This window comes from Adiantum capillus-veneris, chromosome 22 (genome assembly GCF_014529385.1).
Source record: "Adiantum capillus-veneris isolate H3 chromosome 22, ASM1452938v2, whole genome shotgun sequence".
Lineage (NCBI taxonomy): Eukaryota > Viridiplantae > Streptophyta > Polypodiopsida > Polypodiales > Pteridaceae > Adiantum > Adiantum capillus-veneris.
Genome location: NC_140952.1, coordinates 65,580,348 through 65,601,595, shown reverse-complemented (window position 1 = coordinate 65,601,595; position 21,248 = coordinate 65,580,348). Strand labels below are relative to the sequence as shown.

General features: G+C 46.4%; 1 protein-coding gene across 4 annotated transcripts in view; it reads right to left on the bottom strand.

Annotated features, from left to right (window-relative positions):
* LOC147429499 (UDP-Glycosyltransferase superfamily protein) overlaps positions 1-21,248 on the bottom strand; it is a 99,780-nt gene that overhangs the window by 68,122 nt on the left and 10,410 nt on the right. For 2 of the 4 annotated variants that reach the window (XR_015185884.1, XM_086495769.1), the window contains exons 2-3: positions 11,683-11,802; positions 11,491-11,524 (exon numbers count right to left, since the gene is read on the bottom strand). The exons of 1 other annotated variant lie outside the window; for it this stretch is intronic. Coding sequence is in view for 1 of the 3 variants with exons in the window: in XM_086495769.1 (XP_086351895.1) it covers positions 11,491-11,524; positions 11,683-11,775 (127 nt within the window). In the remaining 2 variants the exon portion in view is untranslated. The remainder of the gene's footprint in view (positions 1-11,490; positions 11,525-11,682; positions 11,803-21,248) is intronic. One more of the 4 variants, XM_086495771.1, reaches the window with a different exon arrangement.

Here is a 21,248-nt window from a genome sequence, read left to right as displayed (position 1 = left end):
TCCACAGCGAGCCACTCCCTGGATTAGCAATTCAGTCCAGTGTTTTCAGATTTCAGCCCTTTCCCTTGCCGGAATAGGCCCGGATCTGTCACTGCTAGCCTCTCCGCTGAAGCCCGGACCTTCGGCAACCCATTCCCTCGTGGCGTCAAGTGCTCCCATTGCTGCCCATCATCTGCTCCATCAAGAGCTGCGTTCTCAGCCCCACTTTACGCGACGGATCCTGCATTTTGGCAGCCAAATCTGCATTTTTGCAGCCAGATTTCAGGCCTTGTTTCCTCTCATATCGGGAGTGTAAATCAGCCCCAGATCTACCCCTTGGTGGCCATCAGCAACCCCTCATCGAGACCGATCCAAAGGTGTATCAAATCAGCCCCGGAGGTGCTTCATCTTGAACAATTACCGCGGCGACATTCCCCATTCAAGTCAATAGACTCTACGCTTGAAGTGTTGCATGTCTGTAGATTGCATTTACGCAATCAAAAACAAATACCACATCTGCAACAATGTGGGGAGCCCTTGAGAGGGTTGATTGTGACCCCATCCAGTGTCATTCTTTTCTCTTTCTATCTCCCTTTGCACATCTCTACCTCTCTTTCATTCCCTCTCTTCAAGAAAATTGTCACACACACACACACACACACACACACACACAAGCTTACCGTTACACCTAAAAGCAAATAGGACACATGTCAGGCATGCAACAAAACCCCCAATAGGTTTGCAGATTCAACCCGAAAAACGCAGATTTCAGCATCTGCGTTTTCGGCGCATCGTCGTCACCGTCGTCATCGACATAGAGTCAGAATTCAGCAAATAAAGATTTGCAGATTTCAGCCCTTAGCGTTTTCAGATTTTAGCCCGTCTCGTCGTCATCCTCATCATCGTCGATAGCGTCGACAAATCCAAAGCATTGTAGAGTTTGTGCAATCAATAGTAGACCGCTCTCGCCATAGAGAGTGGAGCCTTCGGAGGAGGGTTTGACAACATTCTAGTGTCGTATTCTTCTCTCTATCTCTCAGTCTCAGCACCTTCATTCACAGTGTTTATCCACTTTGTTTGTGATCATTTACACTCTCTCACTAAAGGAAAGGAAGGCTCTCCCTTCCGTAAGTAAAAGGAACCTTGAGCACAGTTCGCAGCACTCATCTTGAGCAAAGTTCAACATTCACATCCGTTGCACCTTACATTGGTATCAAAGCTTTGGCAGTGTTCTGTATCACTCAAGGAAAGAACCACAAGAAATTTTTTTGCTTGTTGCGGTCGCACGTAACCCAAGTCCACTTGGGCATGTCAATTCCTAATCGTGTGTGTTTGAAGAGTGACAAGAAACCCAAGAAAAAAGGGCTTGTCCAACCTCCCCTTGTTTCTCTTTTCACTCATTGAGAGCGAACCGTGCAATTAGCGGCCGGCCAATCGACTTGAGGTGGGAAAAAGCAACCTTGGTGTGAGCGCAAGGCCGCCAAGGGGTGCGCCCGCGGAAAAGAGTAGAGCTCGAGTAAGAGAAGATCCTTCTCTAACACAGATTGCAAGCGAGAAAAGAACCTCAAGAACCTCAAGACTCCAAAACCTCAAGAACCTCAAGACTCAAGAACCCAAGAACCAAGACCCACAAGAACCCAAGACTTGAGTGTATGGTCATTACCATGAAGCGGAATGGATACTTCGCATGGAGGTGATGAGCATGGCAGTGGCGAAGAAGAATTTTCCCCACCAGGAGGTTTTTCTGACCCTCCCCATCTACGCCAAGGATTGCACCGAATCCTATGGAAGCTTTGGTCAAATCGATGATGGACATGATGTTACACCAAGAAGCGCAACGCGTTACCTTGGAGCGTGAGCGCCAAGAAAGACAGGAATCCATGAAACGGGACCGCCAAGAAAGACAAGAATCCATGAAAGACAGGCATCCTTGGATCGCGAGAGTGAGCAAGCGCGCTTGGCAACCGAGGAACGAAAAGAAAGAAAAGCAGAAAGAAAGGCGTGAGGAAGCCTGAGCGTGAGGAAGCGCGCTTGGCGGCTGAAGCAAGAAAAAAGGCGGCCGAAGAAAGACAGGCAGCTATTGAGCGTGAGCGTGAGCGTGAGCAAGCGCGCTTGGCGGCCGAACCAAGAAAAGAGGCAGCCGAAGAAAGACAGGCAGCTATTGAGTGTGAGCGTGAGCAAGCGCGCTTGACGGCCGAACCAAGAAAAGAGGCGGTCGAAGAGAGACGAGCGGCCTTGGAGACAGAGCGTGAGGCGTAGAGAGACCAAAGCATGCAAGAGTTGGTCCAACAGGTTCTCACCTCGAAACCCGAGCCGGCCAAAGATGTTGGTGGTTCCTCAAGTAGCGCAAGCCGAGATTCGGACTCCAACAACCCTGTCACCAAGAAGTTGACCTTCAGCAAGTATGACGGTAAGATGGATGCTAGTGTTATTCATTCTTGGTTGCATCAATTTAATGCTTATTTTGCGACAACTAAGAAGACAAGTAATAGCAAGGTTTTTTATGGCACCTATGTACCTTGCCGGTGATGCCATTAATTGGTACCACGCATGGCAAGAGGCACAGTTGACCGCGCACCTAGAGGAAGCCGAGGAAGGCACGCCCCTTTCTTTCAATTGGGCTGACTTCCAAGACAAGCTCAAGACGCGGTTTATGCCACCACAGTACCTAGCGCGGTTGAAAGAGGATTGGTGCAGCCTCAAGTAGAATGGTATGCCGGTCATGTCTTTTCTAACCGTGTTTTGCATCTCGGCACCCAATTACGCAAATCGGATGATGAGCGCAAAGAGGCTTTCCTTTTTGGGTTAGATGAATATATCAAGTTTGATGTAGAAGTCTTCAACCCCGCGGATCTCAACAAGGCAGTAGCAATTGCTCTCTCCCAAGAGATGAAGCACAAGGGAAAGCCCAAGGGAAATAAGTCGTCTCAAAGTACCTCCCAGACTTCTAAGAACCCTCATAATAGTAAGAACGGTAAAAACGGTAAGAATGGTAAGAACGGTAACTCTTCTAGCCAATCTTCCTCTAATTCTTCCGAAAAGAACTCTAACAATGAATCTAAGGGTAAAGCTAAAACACCTGCTAAACCTAAACTCACTCAAACTCACCCCTGATGAAAAAGCCGCAAAAGGAATTGTAGGAGGATACATAACGGCAGAAGAACAAGTCATTTATGCTAAGGAAGGTCGTTGTTATCAATGTCACGTCAAGGGTCACATTAAAGCGGCTTGTCCTAAGACAACCCCACCTAAAGAACCTAAGGCACCCACAGCAACCACAAGCACTTTAATGAAGCAAGCTGAATCTTCTCATGTCTCTGACACACACATTGATGAGTCTCTCATGAAGTGTTATGGTCATGTAAAGGATCAACGTTTTGTCATATTGTTTGATTCAGGCAGTATGCATGATGTGATTAGTGCCTCTCTTGTAGAGAGAGCCCGCCTAGAGGTTAGTCAGACATCTCCTCTTGAGGTGTCGGGCTTCGCTCTCGGTATGGACTCTCTCATCACGCAAGAGTGCCTTGATGTGTTGTTTATAGTTCAACAAGATGCTTTCCGTAGAAAATTTGTCGTGTCTCCTCTCTCAGGATGTGATATGCTTTTGGGCATTAGATGGTTTCGTGAGCATAACCCTCTCATTGATTGGGAGGACAACACTCTTACATTAAATGCCAAGAGTGACTCTCCCATGATCGTTCGTGCTGAGGAGGGTCTGCATTCTTTGCCTCTCATTTCTCATGTGCAGGTAAAGCGTGATTTACGACGAGGAGCACAAGCGGCATTCATCTATGTTGCTCCAGTTACCCAGAGCATTCAGGCTCCAGACACGTATTCAGCTTTGTTTACCAAATTTAAGTATCTCTTTTTGCAGGATGATCTTCCACCCAGTCTCCCACCCAAGCGGCCAAAGGACCATCGCGTCGAGCTTAAGGAGGGAGCACAGCCGGTCAATAAGGCTCCCTACTATCAGAGCTCAGTATCAGAGCTTCAGGAAATCAACCACGCTGAACCCAAGGAAGGGGGAGGCTCCAGGACTCAAAACGGCACGTACCCAACCTCCGGGGCCGCCAACGCTGCTGCTACAACCACTCCTTGCCGAACCCAAGAGGGGGGAGGCCACGGGCTAAAATACGTCCCGCTACCACTACTCCTCACTTCGCCAAACCCAGGAGGGGAGAGGCCACGGGCAAAACTACGTCCCGCTACTACTACCACTCAGTTCGCCAAACCCAGGAGGGGGGAGGCTACGGGCAAACCTACGACCCGTCACTCAGTTCGCCAAACCCAGAAGGGGGGAGGCCACGGGCAAACCTACGACCCGTCACTCAGTTTCGCCAAACCCAGGAGGGGGGAGGCTCCGGGCAAACCTACGACCCACCACTCACTTTGCCAAACCCAGGAGGGGGGAGGCTATGGGCAAACCTACGACCCGTCACTCAGTTCGCCGAACCCAGGAGGGGGGAGGCTACGGGCAAAACTACGTCCAGCTACTGCTACCACTCACTTCGCCAAACCCAGGAGGGGGGAGGCTACGGGCAAACCTACGACCCGTCACTCAGTTTCGCCAAACCAGGAGGGGGGAGGCTACGGGCAAACCTACGACCCGCCACTCATACTACTACATGACCCATTCAAGTGTACAAGAGACCAAAGGGGCACCGAGCTAGCCCGCCAAATGAGGTCCACACAGGGACCAACTAGGATCAGTTTGACGATTGAAGATTCAGCCAAAGCCTTCATGGTGTCATGACGACCAAAGCTACTTCAACCTAAAGACTGCATCTAACCAAGTAACCTTACCCAATTCAAGATTCAGCGATTGGAAACCAAAGCTGGTGTCAGCCTAAGTCTACAACGCGCGTCAAAATGACGGTAAGTTTCCTTGCAACTTCGCAAGGGCTGCATTGCGACGGACTTTACTCCAAATTCGGCTTTCAAAGAAGTCTCCGCGCGGGCCAACGCAGCAGGTGGCTCCGCGCACCCCGGGTTACCTTTTTGGGGAATGCTCAAGTATGGGGAATTCTACTTGGGTATTCAACGCATACATTTTTCAGCCTTCTGCCAAAACCCACAAAAATACACACACTTTATTCCAAAAACTCCAAAAACAAAGCATGCTATCTACTTGCATTTTCGGGTACAGTTTTCACGCACTTTGCACTATATGCACCCCTTAGACCTTTGGCCCATGCATAGCCAAGCTCTCTTTTTCCCCTTCGTTCGACGAGGATGTCGAACTTTCTTCAACCGGGGGTGTATATAAGGGGTATGAGCCTCCCGAAACGGCCACGGGAGGGGACCCCCCACCTAGACACGCTAGCCTCACTCCACGCACTCGTGCACCGTGGGGGCTCCGCGCAAGGTTCCCCAGGGCACGCTATGACCCTCCGTGAGTGCGGGGGAGCTTGAGGCTACGTGGGGCTAGGGATCCGGAACGCAAGACCCTCGGAACACACCACGGCCGCCGACCCACGGAACGCAACACGACCCGAGCCGGGCGTCTTGAAGGCAAACCCCCACACGACCCAAGCCGGTCCCGCCCGAGCCGGGCGTCTTGAAGGCAAACCCCCACTTGACCCGAGCCAGGCTTCTTGAAGGCAAACACAACACGACCCGAGCCGGGCGTCTTGAAGGCAAACCCCCACTTGACCCGAGTCGGTCCCGCCCGAGTCGGTCCCGCCCGAGCCGGGCTTCTTGAAGGCAAACACAACTTGACCCGAGCCGGTCCCGATCCGAGCCGGACCCTTTGAAGGCAGACGCGCCCACCACGCACCTTTCCCGTGACGCGCCCAACCCCCGGGCCGTCACACTTGGTATCAGAGCACCGTTTCCATGACGCGCCCAACCTCCGGGCCGTCACACCTACCGTTTGAACAAGACGCAGGAAGAAGAGTTAGAGCGGCAACTCAAGGAGTTGGTGGCTAGAGGATTCATACATCCTAGTGTTGGTTCGTCTCGTTTGTATGTTGATTACAAGGCATCAACAAGATGACCGTCAAGAACAAGTTTCCAATGCCTCGCATTGAGTATATCCTTGATAGGCTCAATGGGGCGAAGGTCTATAGTAAGGTTGATCTCAAAAGTGGATACCATCAGGTAAGGGTATTCAAAGGCGACATCTTCAAGACCACTTTTCGCACAGAGCAAGGGCAATGGAAGTATGTGGTTATGCCTTTTGGATGACAGGTGTTGTGGGTACATTTAACCGTCTCATGGTAGGCCATTTTGACGATATGATTGGTATATGTGTGTCCATCTTTCTTGATGATATTCTCATTTTTTCTGCATCGTGGGAACAACATGAAAAGGATGTAGAAAGGGTATTGACCCGTTTGGATGAGTATCAATTGTACATTGTATCTAAGAAATCTGAGTTTTTTCTCATTGAAGTTACTTATCTAGGTTATATCATTTCTGGAGAAGGCGTCAAGCTAGACCCGGCGAAGGTGGAACAGGTAAATAATTGGGATTTGCCCAAGACTGCATATGATGTGAGTTCTTTTCTTGGTTTATGTCAAGCATATAGTTCACACATAGAGAATTTTGCACGCATTGCCGCACCTATGACTGATGTTTTGAAAGAGGTAAAAACTCGTCGTCAACGCGTGGATTTACCCAAGGCAGCCATTGAGGCTTTCGCAGCTCTCAAGGTTGCGGTGACAGAAGCGCCATGTCTCATCCTTGTCTCTTGGGATGACCCCTTTGAGGTATGGACGGATGCGAGTAATGTCGCCATAGGCGCTGTGCTTCAACAGCATGGTCATCCAGTAGCTTTCCTTAGTCGGAAGCTCAATAGTGCAGAAAAGAACTATTCAGTGTATGATAAAGAGCTTTTATCGGTCATTCACTCTCTTAAGCATTGGAAGCATTTTCTTCATGATAGAGAGTTTACAATTCGCACAGATCACCAAGCCCTCAAGTGGCTCCAATCTATGCCTAGTGCACATTGGAGTGATCGCCAAGCACGATGGTCACAATTTTTTGAGCAATTTGAAGGTTTGATTGAGTATGTGCTTGGAAAAGCTAACCCTGTTGTAGATGCATTAAGTCGCAAAGGACAGATTTTGGCTATTGAGTCAAGGTCCACAGTTTCTCTTCAGGGTGTGTCTTTCGACAACATGAAGAACCAGTATACGGATTCCGAGTTTGGTAAGCAATGGTTGCAGGCTCTTGCTTCCCAAGGGCCAAGCAACTATCTCATTCGTGATGGTTTATTGTATTTTCGTCAACGTCTATGTGTGTTGCCCTCTCAGGCCAACCATATTGCATGATGCACATGACTCTCTCACGGGTGGACACAGGGGAATAAACACCATTTTTGAAAAAATAGAGAGATTCTTTTATTGGCCTAAAATGCGAAAAGATGTGTTTCATTATGTCACACAATGTACTATATGTCAAAAGGTAAAAGCTCCTCGAGGTAAACAACAAGGCCTCTTGCTTCCGGTGCCTATTCCCGATGGACCTTTTCAAGATATTTCCGTGGATTTTGTGACTAACCTTCCACCTAGTTTGCATTCAAGGAACACTCAATGTTTGACAATTGTTTATCGTTTCAGCAAGTTTTGTATATTAATTACTTGTAAGGCCACAGTCACTGCATAGATGTGGCACGGTTGTTCATAAAACATTGATACCCCCTCTGTGGTTCGCCAAAATCGATTGTTTCAGATAGGGATAATAAGTTCACGTCCAATTTTTGGCGCGCACTCTTTGAAAATTTTGGCACTAAGTTGAATTTTTTATCAGCTTTTCATCTACAGTCAGATGGTCAGACAGATATTTACAATCAGTTGGCTTTTGATGTTTTAAAGTCATATGTGCATGATCAACAGTCTTATTGGAAGCTCTATCTCCCATTGGTTCAAGCTATTTTGAATGAGTCTTTTTCCTCTGCCATTGGTCGAACTCCGTATGAGGCAGCTTTTGGCCGTCCATTCCAATCACTTTTGACTCGCTCGGTCAGTCAAATATCTGATGCCAATGCTGAAAGTCAGTCGTTGGATGAGATTTCTGAGACTGTGAAGCTTCGACTAAGCAAGGCTCAGAAGTCTTACTCACGGCAGGCTAATAAGCATCGTCAGGAAGTTTCGATCAAGGAAGGGGATTGGGTGTATTTAAGAATCATGAAGCAACGTCTTAAGCAAATTGGAAAGAAGTGTCCAAAGTTGTCTTTTCGAATATATGGTCCATTTCCTGTCATTAAAAAGATAAATGAGGTTTCAATGAAATTGCAATTGCCTAACTCATGGTCAAAACACAACGTTTTTCATATTTCTTGGTTGAAAGTATTTCAAGGAACGCCTCCAAAGGACATTTCGGAAGAGGAAGAACCAGGGATCATTGATGAAGCTGAAGTCATGGAGCCGGTGCAAGTGTTGTTACATCGGTTTTGCCATGGTTCAAAGAAGCAAGTGAGACACTACTTTTTGAAGTTCAAGGATCGAGGAACCCACGAAGCAGTGTGGGTTGATGAAGAGTTTTTCAAAGACTATCCCAAGATGTTGGCAGCCTACAAGGAAGCCATGCAGATCGGTACCAGTACCTCACTTTAAAAAGAAGGGGATGTCAGGTGCACATCTAACCCTATGTGCATGTGGACAAGCTACTTCATGACAAGGGTTCAGTCAGTCTAGCCTAGGAAGTGTTATGGCACCTCTGTGAGTCTGTTCACAGACCGTGCATGCCTAGGCACTTAGAGTAGATGCATATCCTCTGGTTGAACACAGCATGATCATCAGCATCACCATCAGATTCTATCAGGATCATTTTCAAGTGCAGAAAAACTATTTTTCCTATTTTAGCCATTTTTTCACTTATTATTTTGAAGTGACTTTTGTTGGGAAACTGGGTAGGGCAATTCAGTCAAGCAAGCATATAAGAAACCCTAGCGCTAGCACTTTCTAGCAATAGAAGCAGAAGACCACTGTCAAGTGCACCTTCTCAGCAAGAACAGCAAGAAGACCCTAGCATTTTCAAGCAACCAAGATCAGGCAGCGTTTTCATGTGCATTGCAGATCAGTCAGCGTTTTGCATTGCAGATCCAAACCGGCGACAGCAGGACACAACAGAAGCCTAGCGTTTTTGTTGCAAACCTCAGATTTAGCCTAGCGTTTTTACATCAGATTTTCAGCCTGGCGTTTTTGCAAATTCCTGGCGTGAAGACATTCTCTGCATCAGCATTTTCAGTTTTCAGCATCTAGACTCCGCACCGCAAGTCCTAAACCTCGCAGATCTCACCTTCTCGCAGTGGATCCTCGCCGCACGGTCAAGCCCGTAAAACGCAGATTTCAACATCTGCGTTTTCAGCGCGTCGTCGTCGCATCGTCGCCATCGCCGTCATCATCAACATAGAGTCAAAACCAACAAATAAAGATTTGCAGATTTCAGTCCGTCTCGTCGTCGTCCTCATCGTCGTCGACATCATCGGCAAGTCCAAAGCATTGTAGAGTTTTGTGCAATCAATAGTAGACCGCTCTCGTCATAGAGAGTGGGGCCTTCGGAGGAGGGTTTGACAACATTTTGGTGTCGTATTCTTCTCTCTCTATCTCTCAGTCTCTGCACCTTCATTCACGGTGTTTATCCACTTTGTTTGTGATCATTTGCACTCTTTCACTAAAGGAACGGAAGGCTCTCCCTTCCGTAAGTAAAAGGAACCTTGAGCACAGTTCGGAGCACTCATCTTGAGCAAAGTTCAACATTCACATCCGTTGCACCTTACAGAAATACAATGAATCATCTCTCATGCTAAGCACCAATCATTAACACAAGGAAACAAGTAAAGATTTGTGGAAGTGTGAAGTCTAGATCTTCACCAATTCAATTCAGCTACACTTGATATTTGTATTAGAGCTTTGAAGATTTTGCACTAATCCGCTAATTTCCAAGAAGCTTTTTTCTCTCGAGTTTTCGGCTGTGTTTGTAGCACTTCGGTGATACTCCTTCAACTCTTGGAACAGCAGGCCTGCCATAGCACGTGCGACCATGAACCTTGAGCGTCGGAAAATAGCAACCAATTGTATAGGGGGTAGATAGTCTCCCAAGGATTAGTCTACGACCTTCCTTGAACCGAGGGAAGAAATCCTTGCATGGTCAACACTTGTAGCGGTATGGAGATCTCCCCCAATTTAGAAGGCGAGCACATTCCCCCTTCGGATCTTTCCATCACTCCTCCCCCTATTCCTCCATCCTTGCCACCAAATCCCATGGATTCCATGATGCGGATGATGATGGAGATGATGATGCGGCAAAAGGAGACACGTCGACAAGAGCGTGTAGAAGCGGTAGAGCGAGAGGAACGTCAATTGGCAGCCAAAGCCAAGGCTCGTAGATGGGAGCACAAGGCAGACGCAGAGGCTCGTAGGCACGAAAGGGCAACCATGTGTGATCTCATCACAACTTTGGCGGTCTGATCTGATATCTCTTCATCAAAGCCGGATTATGAAAAGCTTGCAAAGACCATCGTGGAGGCGACCAATGCTACACGAACGACCAACAAACCAATTCCCGAGAAGATACGTTCAGTAAGTATGACGGTAAGATGGATGCTTTTATCATTTATTCTTAGTTGCATCAATTTACATCTTATTTTGCGGTTTTTAAAAATTTTGATAATAAGAAAGTTCTCTTGGCTTCCATGCATCTCACGGATGATGCCATCACCTGCAAGGATGAGTGGTGGAGAAGGAGGAGGATGCCCACAAGGCGGTCCATTTTGAGTCTCTCCTCCTTCCCCCTCTCGAGCTTCATTGGGAGGAGTTTGAGGAGGATCTAAAGACTCACTTCTTGCCTCCACAATACCTGAATCGATTAAAGGAGGATTTTTGGGGCTTTGTCTCAACAAGGTAAACCTACCCCGCAAGAAGGCTCTAAGAAAATACATCTCTCTAGCAAGAATAAGCATACTTGAAACCAATATTCCAAGGCCATTGCAACATACTTCTTGAAGGCAAGCAATGCCATAAAAGATGCATCAACTAAATTGAGTCCAACATAGCAAAATAAAAAAATACACTATTAACATCTACAAGCAAAAAATTCATTCACCAAGCGCAACACTCTATTCATAGACTTCTACCTACTTTCATACATGGATTTGATGTATGCATGAGAGATTTCTGAGCTAAATTGCATGCATGAGACAATTTCTAAGCCAAATTTACAAAGGTTCTCTCAAAATGCGCTCTTCTAAGGTTAACCTTTATGTTGTATCTAATAATAGAATTTACATGTCCTAGAAGTCATATGCTTGTACTTAAGGCAATTACACTGCATTTAAAAAAAATTGTATCACAACAAATGATCATTAACTTCATACATTCACTTCTGTTTGCACATAACTTAGCTCCCTGCACATTGCAAGTCTTCCAATGCACTCTTTTTGCACACCTCTGTAAAGCTGAGCTACATAGATGAACATATTGAAGACTGAAATCTATGCAGGTACCCGTATGTATTATAGAAACCAATCAAAAGGACGCGTGTGCAAGCATGGGTATTAAAAAGTACCTGAGTAAGCAATGACATCAACCTCAAGTCCGACCTACAAAAGTAAATCATGGATCCCATCAAAAGTGTAGAGAGAGAGAGGGAGAGAAAGAGAGAGAGAGAGAGAGAGAGAGAGAGAGAGTGTGTTGTGTGTGTGTGTGTGTGTGTGTGTGTGTGTGTGTGAGAGAGAGAGAGAGAGAGAGAGAGAGAGACCTGAGAGGCAAGAGAAAGAGCATGATATTGCATACGCGGGCTTCGTCCAAGATCGCCAAGAACTACCACAGCAGCTCGATTTCGCTTGCCCATCTCCGTTCTACTTCAAATTATGGTTTGCTGAGCAATTTGAAAACAAAAGATAATTTGTCACTGCGCATATTTCACACCTTCGTGTTACCCGTTACCGACCGTGAACTTAAAAGAAGCGATAGGTGTGAAAAAAATAGATTTTGCCCAAAGTTTCAAAGCTTAGCCATCAGATGGTCACACTCCATATGCCTACCCTCATTGTCGTGCGTCCTTCGCTCATCATCAAACCGCATCCACTTGAACTTCTCTACACCCACAAACTTGTGCTTGTTGATAAAACTAAGCTTGATGCGACAGAAGTAAGATACAAGTGATGACGGACACCACGAATATGTGCAATAAAATGGTGAAGATCTAGTTTTACACTTCCACAAAATCCTTTCCTTCTTTCCTTGCGTTAGTGAATGCTTTGTACTTCAATGAATGTTGTCAGGTGCAGCGGAATTAAAATGGTGAAGATCTAGTTTTACACTTCCACAAAATCCTTTCCTTCTTTCCTTGCGTTAGTGAATGCTTTGTACTTCAATGAATGTTCCTTTTATGTTCCCCTGAAGAGAGGGGTTGAGAGAATGCGATAGAGATGTGTAGAGGGAGAGAGAAAGAGAGAGAAGAAGAGAGCGACACCCGATGGGGTCCCAACCAACCCTCTCAAGGGGCCCCCCCATACCGTTACTGATGTGGTATTTGCTTTAGATTGCGTAAATGGAATGTATACACAATGCAATACCTCAATGCAGACTCTAATGACTTGACGACGACAAATCACTACAAGAGGCACCTCCGGGGCTGATTTGATGCACCTTTGGATCCTTCTCGATGTGGGATTGCGGATGGCCACCAAGGGTAGATTTGGGGCTGATTTGCACTCCCGATGTGAGAGGAATAAAGGAGCAAATGATGGTTGCAAAAACGCAGACCTGCGACAAAAAACGTAGTAGATCTCTCGCGTAGAGCAGGGCTGAAAACGCAGATCTCGATGCCGGTGATGATGGGCAGCAATGTGAGCACTCGATGCCGACGAGGGAATGGCCGAGAGGAGGCTCAATGGATTGCCGAAGCACCGGACCGCAAACGTGAAGGTTAGATCTCACCCGCACCGCGACAACGATGGGCATAAAACTGACAACGCTGGCTGTTATGCAGGGCTGAAATCTGAAAACGCTGGTTGCTCCTCTTCAAAAACGCTGGCTGAATTGCAATCCCTGAGAGAATGAGAATAGCGCTAGCTCCTTGGGTGCCTTTATAGGGAAAGAATAGGCCTTAAGTAATTATTAGGCCTTAGGTAGGGCAAGTGTCCACCAGTTTTCCCAACAAATAAATCATAAAATGATTTATTAAAAATTGATCCAAACTTGGTGAGATTGTCGCACATCTGCCCACCTGGGAATCCGATCGACGCGCAGTCTGGCACGTCGGATTCCTCTAACCTAAAACTACATGCTCGTCATGCTAGATGCCCACCATAGTGTAATAACACCTGTCAAAACGCGTATACAAACCATTTATGCAAGAGGGTTCCAAACTGGAAAACCTAATCTAATGGATTTGTCCGGACATACAGGTCCTGCGAACAGGCTCACAAAATTGCCAGTACTAATCCTCCTAGGATTCTAGACATCCCTATCTAGGAAGAACGGGAAAATTGTCTCTGGAAGTCGATGAAGTATGTCCACGTGGAACACAGAGCCATGTGCACGTGACATCCCCTCCTGCTTAAGGTGAGATACGGTTACCGATCTACATGGCCTCCTTGTATGAGGCTAGCAACTCCGGGTAATCGATGAAGAATTCCTCGTCCACCCACGCCGCTTCATGTGTCCCTCGATCCTTGAATTTGAGGAAATATTGCTTCGCTTCTTTCTTATTGCCAAACTAAAATGTAAGCATTCGAAAACACTTCGACTTGGTGACTTTGACTGGAACAATCATCTCCGGTGGTTCTGCTTTTGGATTGCTCCTTAAAAGTCCACCCTTGTGGCGACAACTCGATAAGTCCACTTTGGAAACTCATTGTGCCTCCTGTGGACGTTCCAAAGGAACGGCCACGTGAGGTCTCGTCTTCTGGAATTTGACCATCCTTGACTTGAGTGCCCTGAAATCCACACAAAATTGAAATGAGTTTGATTTCTTACGAACAAAGAGAAATGGTAAACCAAAAGACCGTACCTTGGGAGGACGAAGCCTCCTAAATGAGAAATCATATGGTTTTGGCTTCTCTTTATCTGATGGAGAAAAAGTTTTACCTACATGTTCCTCGTCATGCAATTTATCGGAGACAATGTCCATAGGTCGATGGGGAGGGTGTGTAGGGGAATGATGATCCTGGGAAAACACCGAATTGACCTTAACAAAACCTTCACTATACCTGTCAGAAATACCCAAGTTCCTTGATGTGGGGTTGACATAGATGACCGTTGCTTGGGCTCCTCGACGTAGTTCTTTGTTTGCCTGGATATGAGAGATGAGAGGGAGAGAGGGAATACCGCTCTCGCCTCGAATGAGGACGGGCTGCGACACGTTATCTTTAATGAGAAACGTGAGCTTCTCCCAATCGATAATGGGTTTGAACATGCGAAACCACTTAATTCCCAAAATGATATCACATCCTGCAAGTTTAGAGACTACAAAACGATGAGTAAATTGGGTTCGTTGAATGATCAACTTGAGATCATTACATTCTTGAAAAACCGAAGCATCCATGCCTTCATAGAACCCCTGCACTGGGAGGGTGGGGATGGGAGAAGTCTGAAGACGTGCACATTTCACAAGAGATTCACTTATGACATCTTGAGAACTTCCAGAATCAAACAACACAATGACCTTTTGACCACTAACATGTCCATAGCATTTATGAGTTCATCCTCTTCGAAAGTCCCTTCCTGCGTAGCTTCTTGCTTTACCACACTCATAGCATTCACTTGATGGGTAGCATCAGAAGTTGACGCAGTAGAGGTTTCCTTGTTAGATTCTTTCTTAGGACATTCCCTTTTCATGTGACCGACTACATGATAATGAAAACACCTATGTTCCTTTGCATACAATGCTTGTTCTTCTTCACTTAATTGACCACCTAAAACTCCTTGGGCAATCTTTTCATCAAGTGTGAGTTGAGGTTTATCAGATTTTCCTTTACCCTTATCCTTAGAGTTATCGCCCTTAGATTGAGATCCAAATGGAGAATTAGATCGAGAAGAAGAACTGAGAGAGTTCTTTTTATGGCCACCATTCCCAATAGAATCCTTGTCCTTTTCCTTATACGAGTCATGAAAGGAAGAAGTACCATTACTTGAGGCCGTCTTAAGCTTACCCTTGTTGTGCTTCATCTCTTGGAGTTAAGCCAAGCGGATTGCTTCTTGCAATGTCTTTGGATCACTGGCCTCCACGTCAAACTTGATCAAGTGGTCCAATCCAAAGAGAAAAGCCTCTAACCTCTCCTCATCCGATTTTCGCAATTGTCCACCTAGCTGTGACACACGGTTAGCAAACGACATCACCGGTTTACGTTGTTGAGACAAAGCCCGAAAATCCTCCTTCAAACGCTTCAAGTATTGTGGAGGGAGGATGCGAGTCTTGAGATCCTCCGCGAACTCCTCCCAACTAAGCTCGAGAGGGGGAACAAGGTAGGACTCAGCATGGGCAGCCGCATGGGCCACCTCTAGCTTCTCCATCCATTCATCCTTCCAAGTGATGGCATCACACGTGAGATGCATGGAAGCCAAGAGAACCTTGTTATTTTCAGACTTTCTAACAACCACAAAATAGGATGTAAATTGATGCAACCACGAGTAAATGACAATAACATCCATCTTATCGTCGTACTTAATGAACGTGATCTTCTCGGGAATTGGATCACTGGTCGTCCGTGTAGCAATGGTTGCCTCCGTGATGGTCTTGACAAGCTTTTCATAATCGGGCAAACAAGATGGGGGATCGGGCCGCACCGCCAAGGTGGTGATGAGATCACGCATGGAATCCCTTTCCAGCCTACGAGCCTCGGCTTCGGCCACCAATCGACGCTCCTCACGCTCCGCCGCTTCCACATGCTCTTGTCGCCGAGCTTCTTCTTGCCGCATCATCATGCGCATCATAGAATCCATGGGATTTGATGGCGAAGGTGGAGGAGTTGGGGGAGGGCTTGGAGGATCCACAGGTGGCTCTTGCTCGCCTTCTTGATTTGTGGAGGTATTCATACCGCTACGAGTCTTGACCATGCAAGGATTTCTCCTCTTGGTCCAAGAAAGGTCGCAGACTAATCTTCGGGAGACTATCTACCCCCTCGTCGACGCACCCCGCATGCAACACCCGGTATACAATTGGTTTCTATTTTCCGACGCTCAAGGCGCACGGCTCTACGCGCAATGGCAGGCCTGTTGTTCCAAGAGTGGGAGGAGTATACATCGAAAGGCTGCCAACACAACCAAAAAACACAAGAGAGAAAAAAACTTGTTGTGGATTAGTGGATTAGTGCAAAATCTTCAAAGCTCTGATACTAGTGTCAGGTGCAGCGGAATTAAAATGGTAAAGATCTAGTTTTACACTTCCACAAAATCCTTTCCTTCTTCCTTGTGTTAGTGAATGCTTTGTACTTCAATGAATGTTCCTTTTATGTTCCCCTGAAGAGAGGGGTTGAGAGAATGCAATAAAGATGTGTAGAGGGAGAGAGAAAGAGAAAGAAGAAGAGAGTGACACCCGATGGGGTCCCAACCAACCCTCTCAAGGGCCCCCCCACACCGTTACCGATGTGGTATTTGCTTTAGATTGCGTAAATGGAATGTATACACAATGCAATACCTCAATGCAGACTCTAATAACTTGACGACGACAAATCACCACGGTAACTCCTCAGGAAGAGGCACCTCTGGGGCTGATTTGATGCACCTTTGGATCCTTCTCGATGTGGGATTGCGGATGGCCACCAAAGGGAGATTTGGGACTGATTTGCGCTCCCGATGTGAGAGGAATAAAGGGGCGAATGATGGCTGCAAAAAACGCAGATCTGCGACGAAAAACGCAGTAGATCTCTCGCGTAGAGCAAGGCTGAAAACGCAGATCTCGATGATGGCGATGATGGGCAGCAATGTGAGCACTCGATGCCGGCGAGGGAATAGCCGAGAGGAGGCTCGATGGGCTACCGAAGCACCAGCGGACCGCAGCCGTGAAGGTTATTTCTCACCCGCACCGCGACGGCGATGGGCCGAAAACTGAAAACGATGGCTGTTGTGCAGGGCTGAAAACACCAAGGGCTGAAATCTGAAAACGCTGGTTGCTCCTCTTCAAAAACAATGACTGAATTGCAGTCCCTGAGAGAATGAGAATAGCGCTAGCTCCTTGGGTGCCTTTATAGGGAAAGAATAGGCCAAGTAATTATTAGGCCTTAGGTAGGGCAAGTGTCCACCAGTTTTCCTAACAAATAAATCATAAAATGATTTATTAAAAATTGATCCAAACTTGGTGAGATTGTCGCACATCTGTCCACCTGGGAATCTGATCGACGCGCACTCTGGCACGTCGGATTTCTCTAACCTAGAACTACATGCTCGTCATGCAAGATGCCCACTGTAGTGTAATAACATCTGTCAAAACGCGTATACAAACCATTTATGCAAGAGGGTTCCAAACTGGAAAACCTAATCTAATGGATTTGTCCGGACATGCAGGTCTTGCGAACAGGCTCACAAAATTGCCGGTACTAATCCTCCTAGGATTCTAGACATCCCTATCTAGGAAGAAGGGGAAAACTCGCTCTGGAAGTCGATGAAGTATGTCCACGTGGCACACAGAGCCATATGTACGTGACATGCAGAAACCCCAATTGAAAGCTAAAGTAAAACTTTTTTTTGGTGCACCTCCATCGCTTGATGGAACAAAAAAAGCATAAAGCACTTTCAAGCTCATTTAGGCACTCCTCATGCACAATAAAGTCTTCTCGACATTCAGTTGAGGGGGGATGTTGAAATAAAATAAACTATGCCAGTTGTACGCCTCGAGAAGTGAAGAGGCACGGAAACCTCTTCATATCCAATCTTCTAACCTTATAAAATTAACCCTGATGTAACTCAATAATCAATCACAACCTATCGCCTATCTCTGCGTATGTCTCTCTCTATCTTCTCTCACTTTCTCTGTGTAACACAGACACATAATGTAACACACACGACAGTGGTCGCCCTCCTAGCATCCTACAACAACATTGTGCACGCCAAAGCCACCAACCAGCATAGTTACTGCATCCACCAGCCTGCCCAGATAGCTTCCGGAAGGCCACTGCTGGCCGCAGCACAGAGGCACCTGCATTTCAGAGCTCTCAGGTCTACCAATTTCTTCTCCTACTCTGACATAGAGGAGCAAGAAGAAGTTAGTCTCTCTCTCTCTCTCTCTCTCTCTCTCTCTCTCTCTCTCTCTCTCTCTCTCTCTCTCTCTCTCTCTCTCACACACACACACACACGCTCTCACACAGACAATAATGGATTGCGGTACCAGAGGGTTTGCATAGTTCGAAACCTTCATGTGCGTTATACAGTAACCTTTACAGTCGTGCTTGCTTGGACCGCACCTTGCATGCATGCTAATCTCCATCCATCATGGCGGGATTTCCGGCCGCAGAGCTTCTTGGAATTCTGTGCAAACATACCCTCTATCTCCAAAGATTAAAATATGAAATACACAATTAGAGAAATATGGTGTAAAAGCAACGATATGTAAAAGGAGCTTGAGCACAAGGCTAATTTGAATGAAGAGGAACTACACAAAAGCAGCAGTGACGGTACACATGATAGAAGAAGTGAATGCCGCAGTTGAGATGATGACAAAAGTCAAGGAAGTGATGATGATGGAGATTGTAGTAGACATGATTACGATTGCAGCAGAAGAACTCACGATGATATTGTTAGTCACGAATTGTTGAAAAAAGATGCTATGCTTAGCACAGTCTTGGTAACAAAAGCGCGGACCAGCTGATGGTTAACACCTACATTGCGGGATATTCTCCAAGCAACAGCCGCACAGCCTATAGTGGCCGCAAGGAAGCAGAACGTGTTGTCTTTTGGGCAGTCGTACAAATGTTACAAATAGTTAGATCCTCAACTTTGTCTCTCAAAACAGTCACCTTTGCTTGAGCTTGATTAAGCAAGTCTCTCAAAGACGACACTTCCTGAGCCTGATCAGTCGACTGTGCTTGAGCTTGATTGAGAAGGTCTCTCAAAGACGACACTTCTTGAGCCTGATCAGTCAAGTATGCTTGAGCTTGATTGAGAAGGTCTCTCAAAGACAACACTTTTTGAGCCTGAACAGCCACCTCTGCTTGAGCTTGATTAAGAAGGTTTGACAGAAATGCATTCTGCAGTTGCATGTGTTGCTTGGTTAGACCAAGATGATCTTTCACAGATGCGACTTCTTCTGAAAGGTTGCTAACAAGACCAATATGTTCTCTCAATAGAGCCACTTCATGTTCTAAATTGCTGACAAGAACATTCTTGCGTTGCTCATTTACTTTTGAGACATAAAGTTCATGATCAACAGCCATCTTGTGAACAAGCTACTCCCTGTCACGAAAGTAAATGAGCAACGCCAGAATGTTCTCGTCATCAATTTAGAACATGAAATGGCTCAATGAGAGAACATGTTGGTCTTGTTAGCAACCTTTCAGAAAAAGTCGCATCTTTGAAAGATCATCTTGGTCTAGCCAAGCAACACATGCAACTGCAAAACGCATTTCTGTCAAACCTTCTTAATCAAGCTCAAGCGGAGGTGGCTGTTCAGGCTCAAAAAGTGTCGTCTTTGAGAGACCTTCTCAATCAAGCTCAACCACACTTGACTGATCAGGCTCAGGAAGTGATGTCATTAAGAGACCTTCTCAATCAAGCTCAAGCACACTTGACTAATCAGGCTCAGGAAGTGTTGCTAATTGGACTATTTTCTTATTTTTAATCATTAAATCTCTTTTTTAGGGTATTTTATTATGTGCACTAAGAACTGTTAAAAGATTGTAGCTACAGGAACTGCCATCAAGAACGGACAAACTCTGATGTGTCATTTGATGGGTGACGGTAAACATCGCGAAGGAGTTTCCGTAAGTTCGGTGGAAAGGGCCGGGTTACGAGTGCCCCTGATGCGTCACATGATGGGTGACGGGTGCATCAGTAAGGGGGCATCCCGTAGGCTAAGGAGGAAATCCGAACTGAGTAAGAAAGTACGCGTAAGAACGCAAGCACAAGAATAAAGATGGGTTCAATGACGCTTTTTTACGAAAAGCAGGAACAGACGCGGGAGGACAGATGTTTTCCGGCGAGGAGTCTGTGTCTGCATTGCATCTGTGTCGTGTCCTGCACCCGGGGTCGCCTGGAATGTGTCCATGTAGCATTGTTTTCACTAACTGAGTGAGTTTTAAAGTTTGAACAGGTTCACACTTTATTTTATAAAGTGACCGGTCACTTTTAAGTGACCGGCCCCTTTATTAATAAAATAAAGCAAGCAAGGCTCTTAATAAAAAAAAGCCAGCGCTAAAACAAAGGCAGGGGGCTGAATTGCAATCTCTCTCTCCTCTCTCTAGAAAACACGATTTTCTCTCTCCTCTCTCTAGGAGCGCCAAGCTCTGCTTTTGGACCCCTATTCCTGCCGGGTGTCAAACCCTATAAAAGGGTAGCAGCGTTTCAGTTTGAAGGAGCCGGAAGCAGCGGAAAGTGCAAGTGCTGGGATTCTGGAGCAAAGCCTGGCGACAGAATTTGCAAGTATTCGCGTGACGACTGATTATGGAGGTCTATTCTCCGAGCAAGGAGCGACAAGTATAAGGTGTTGATATGCATTGAGAATTATTGCTCTGTGTGGTTTATTTTGCAGGAATCTCCCGTCTTACGGGAAGGCCCTTCACGGGAAGTACGGCTTCACACCTAAGTCCCTTATGGGAAAGTACGGCTTCACGCCTAAGTCCCTTACGGGAAAGTACGGCTTCGCGCCTCATAGTTACCCGGAACGCGGAACGGGAACGGCGATGGGATCCCTACGGAACGGGGGAACGGCTAGGGGTCCGGAACGGGAACAGCGCGGAACGGGAGGTATAAAAAACACCCAAATAGTGCATTTTTAGCTCCTTGTGTTTAAATACAAGGAGTATTAGAGTGCTTTGACTCTAATACTCACAAAAAACTCGTTTTGAAGACCATTCAACCTTGCTATGACTAGATGATGATGTGAGAGAGAGAGAGAGAGAGAGAGAGAGAGAGAGAGAGAGAGAGTGAGAGGGAGAGGGAGAGATTTGAGAGAGTGGGAGGGAGAGGAAGAGAGCTTGAAGGCGTGAAGTCTTGAGCCTTGAGAGAGTGAGTCTTGAGAGGGAGAGATCTTGAGAGTGTGAGAGGGAGAGAGCTTGAGCCTTGAGGATTAGCTTGTGGAGAGAAAGGGGGAGGGGGGTGCATTTTATGAGTCCTTGAGGCCTTGCACACTTCAAAACAAAGCCCAAACATTTACTTCAATTTTTTCAA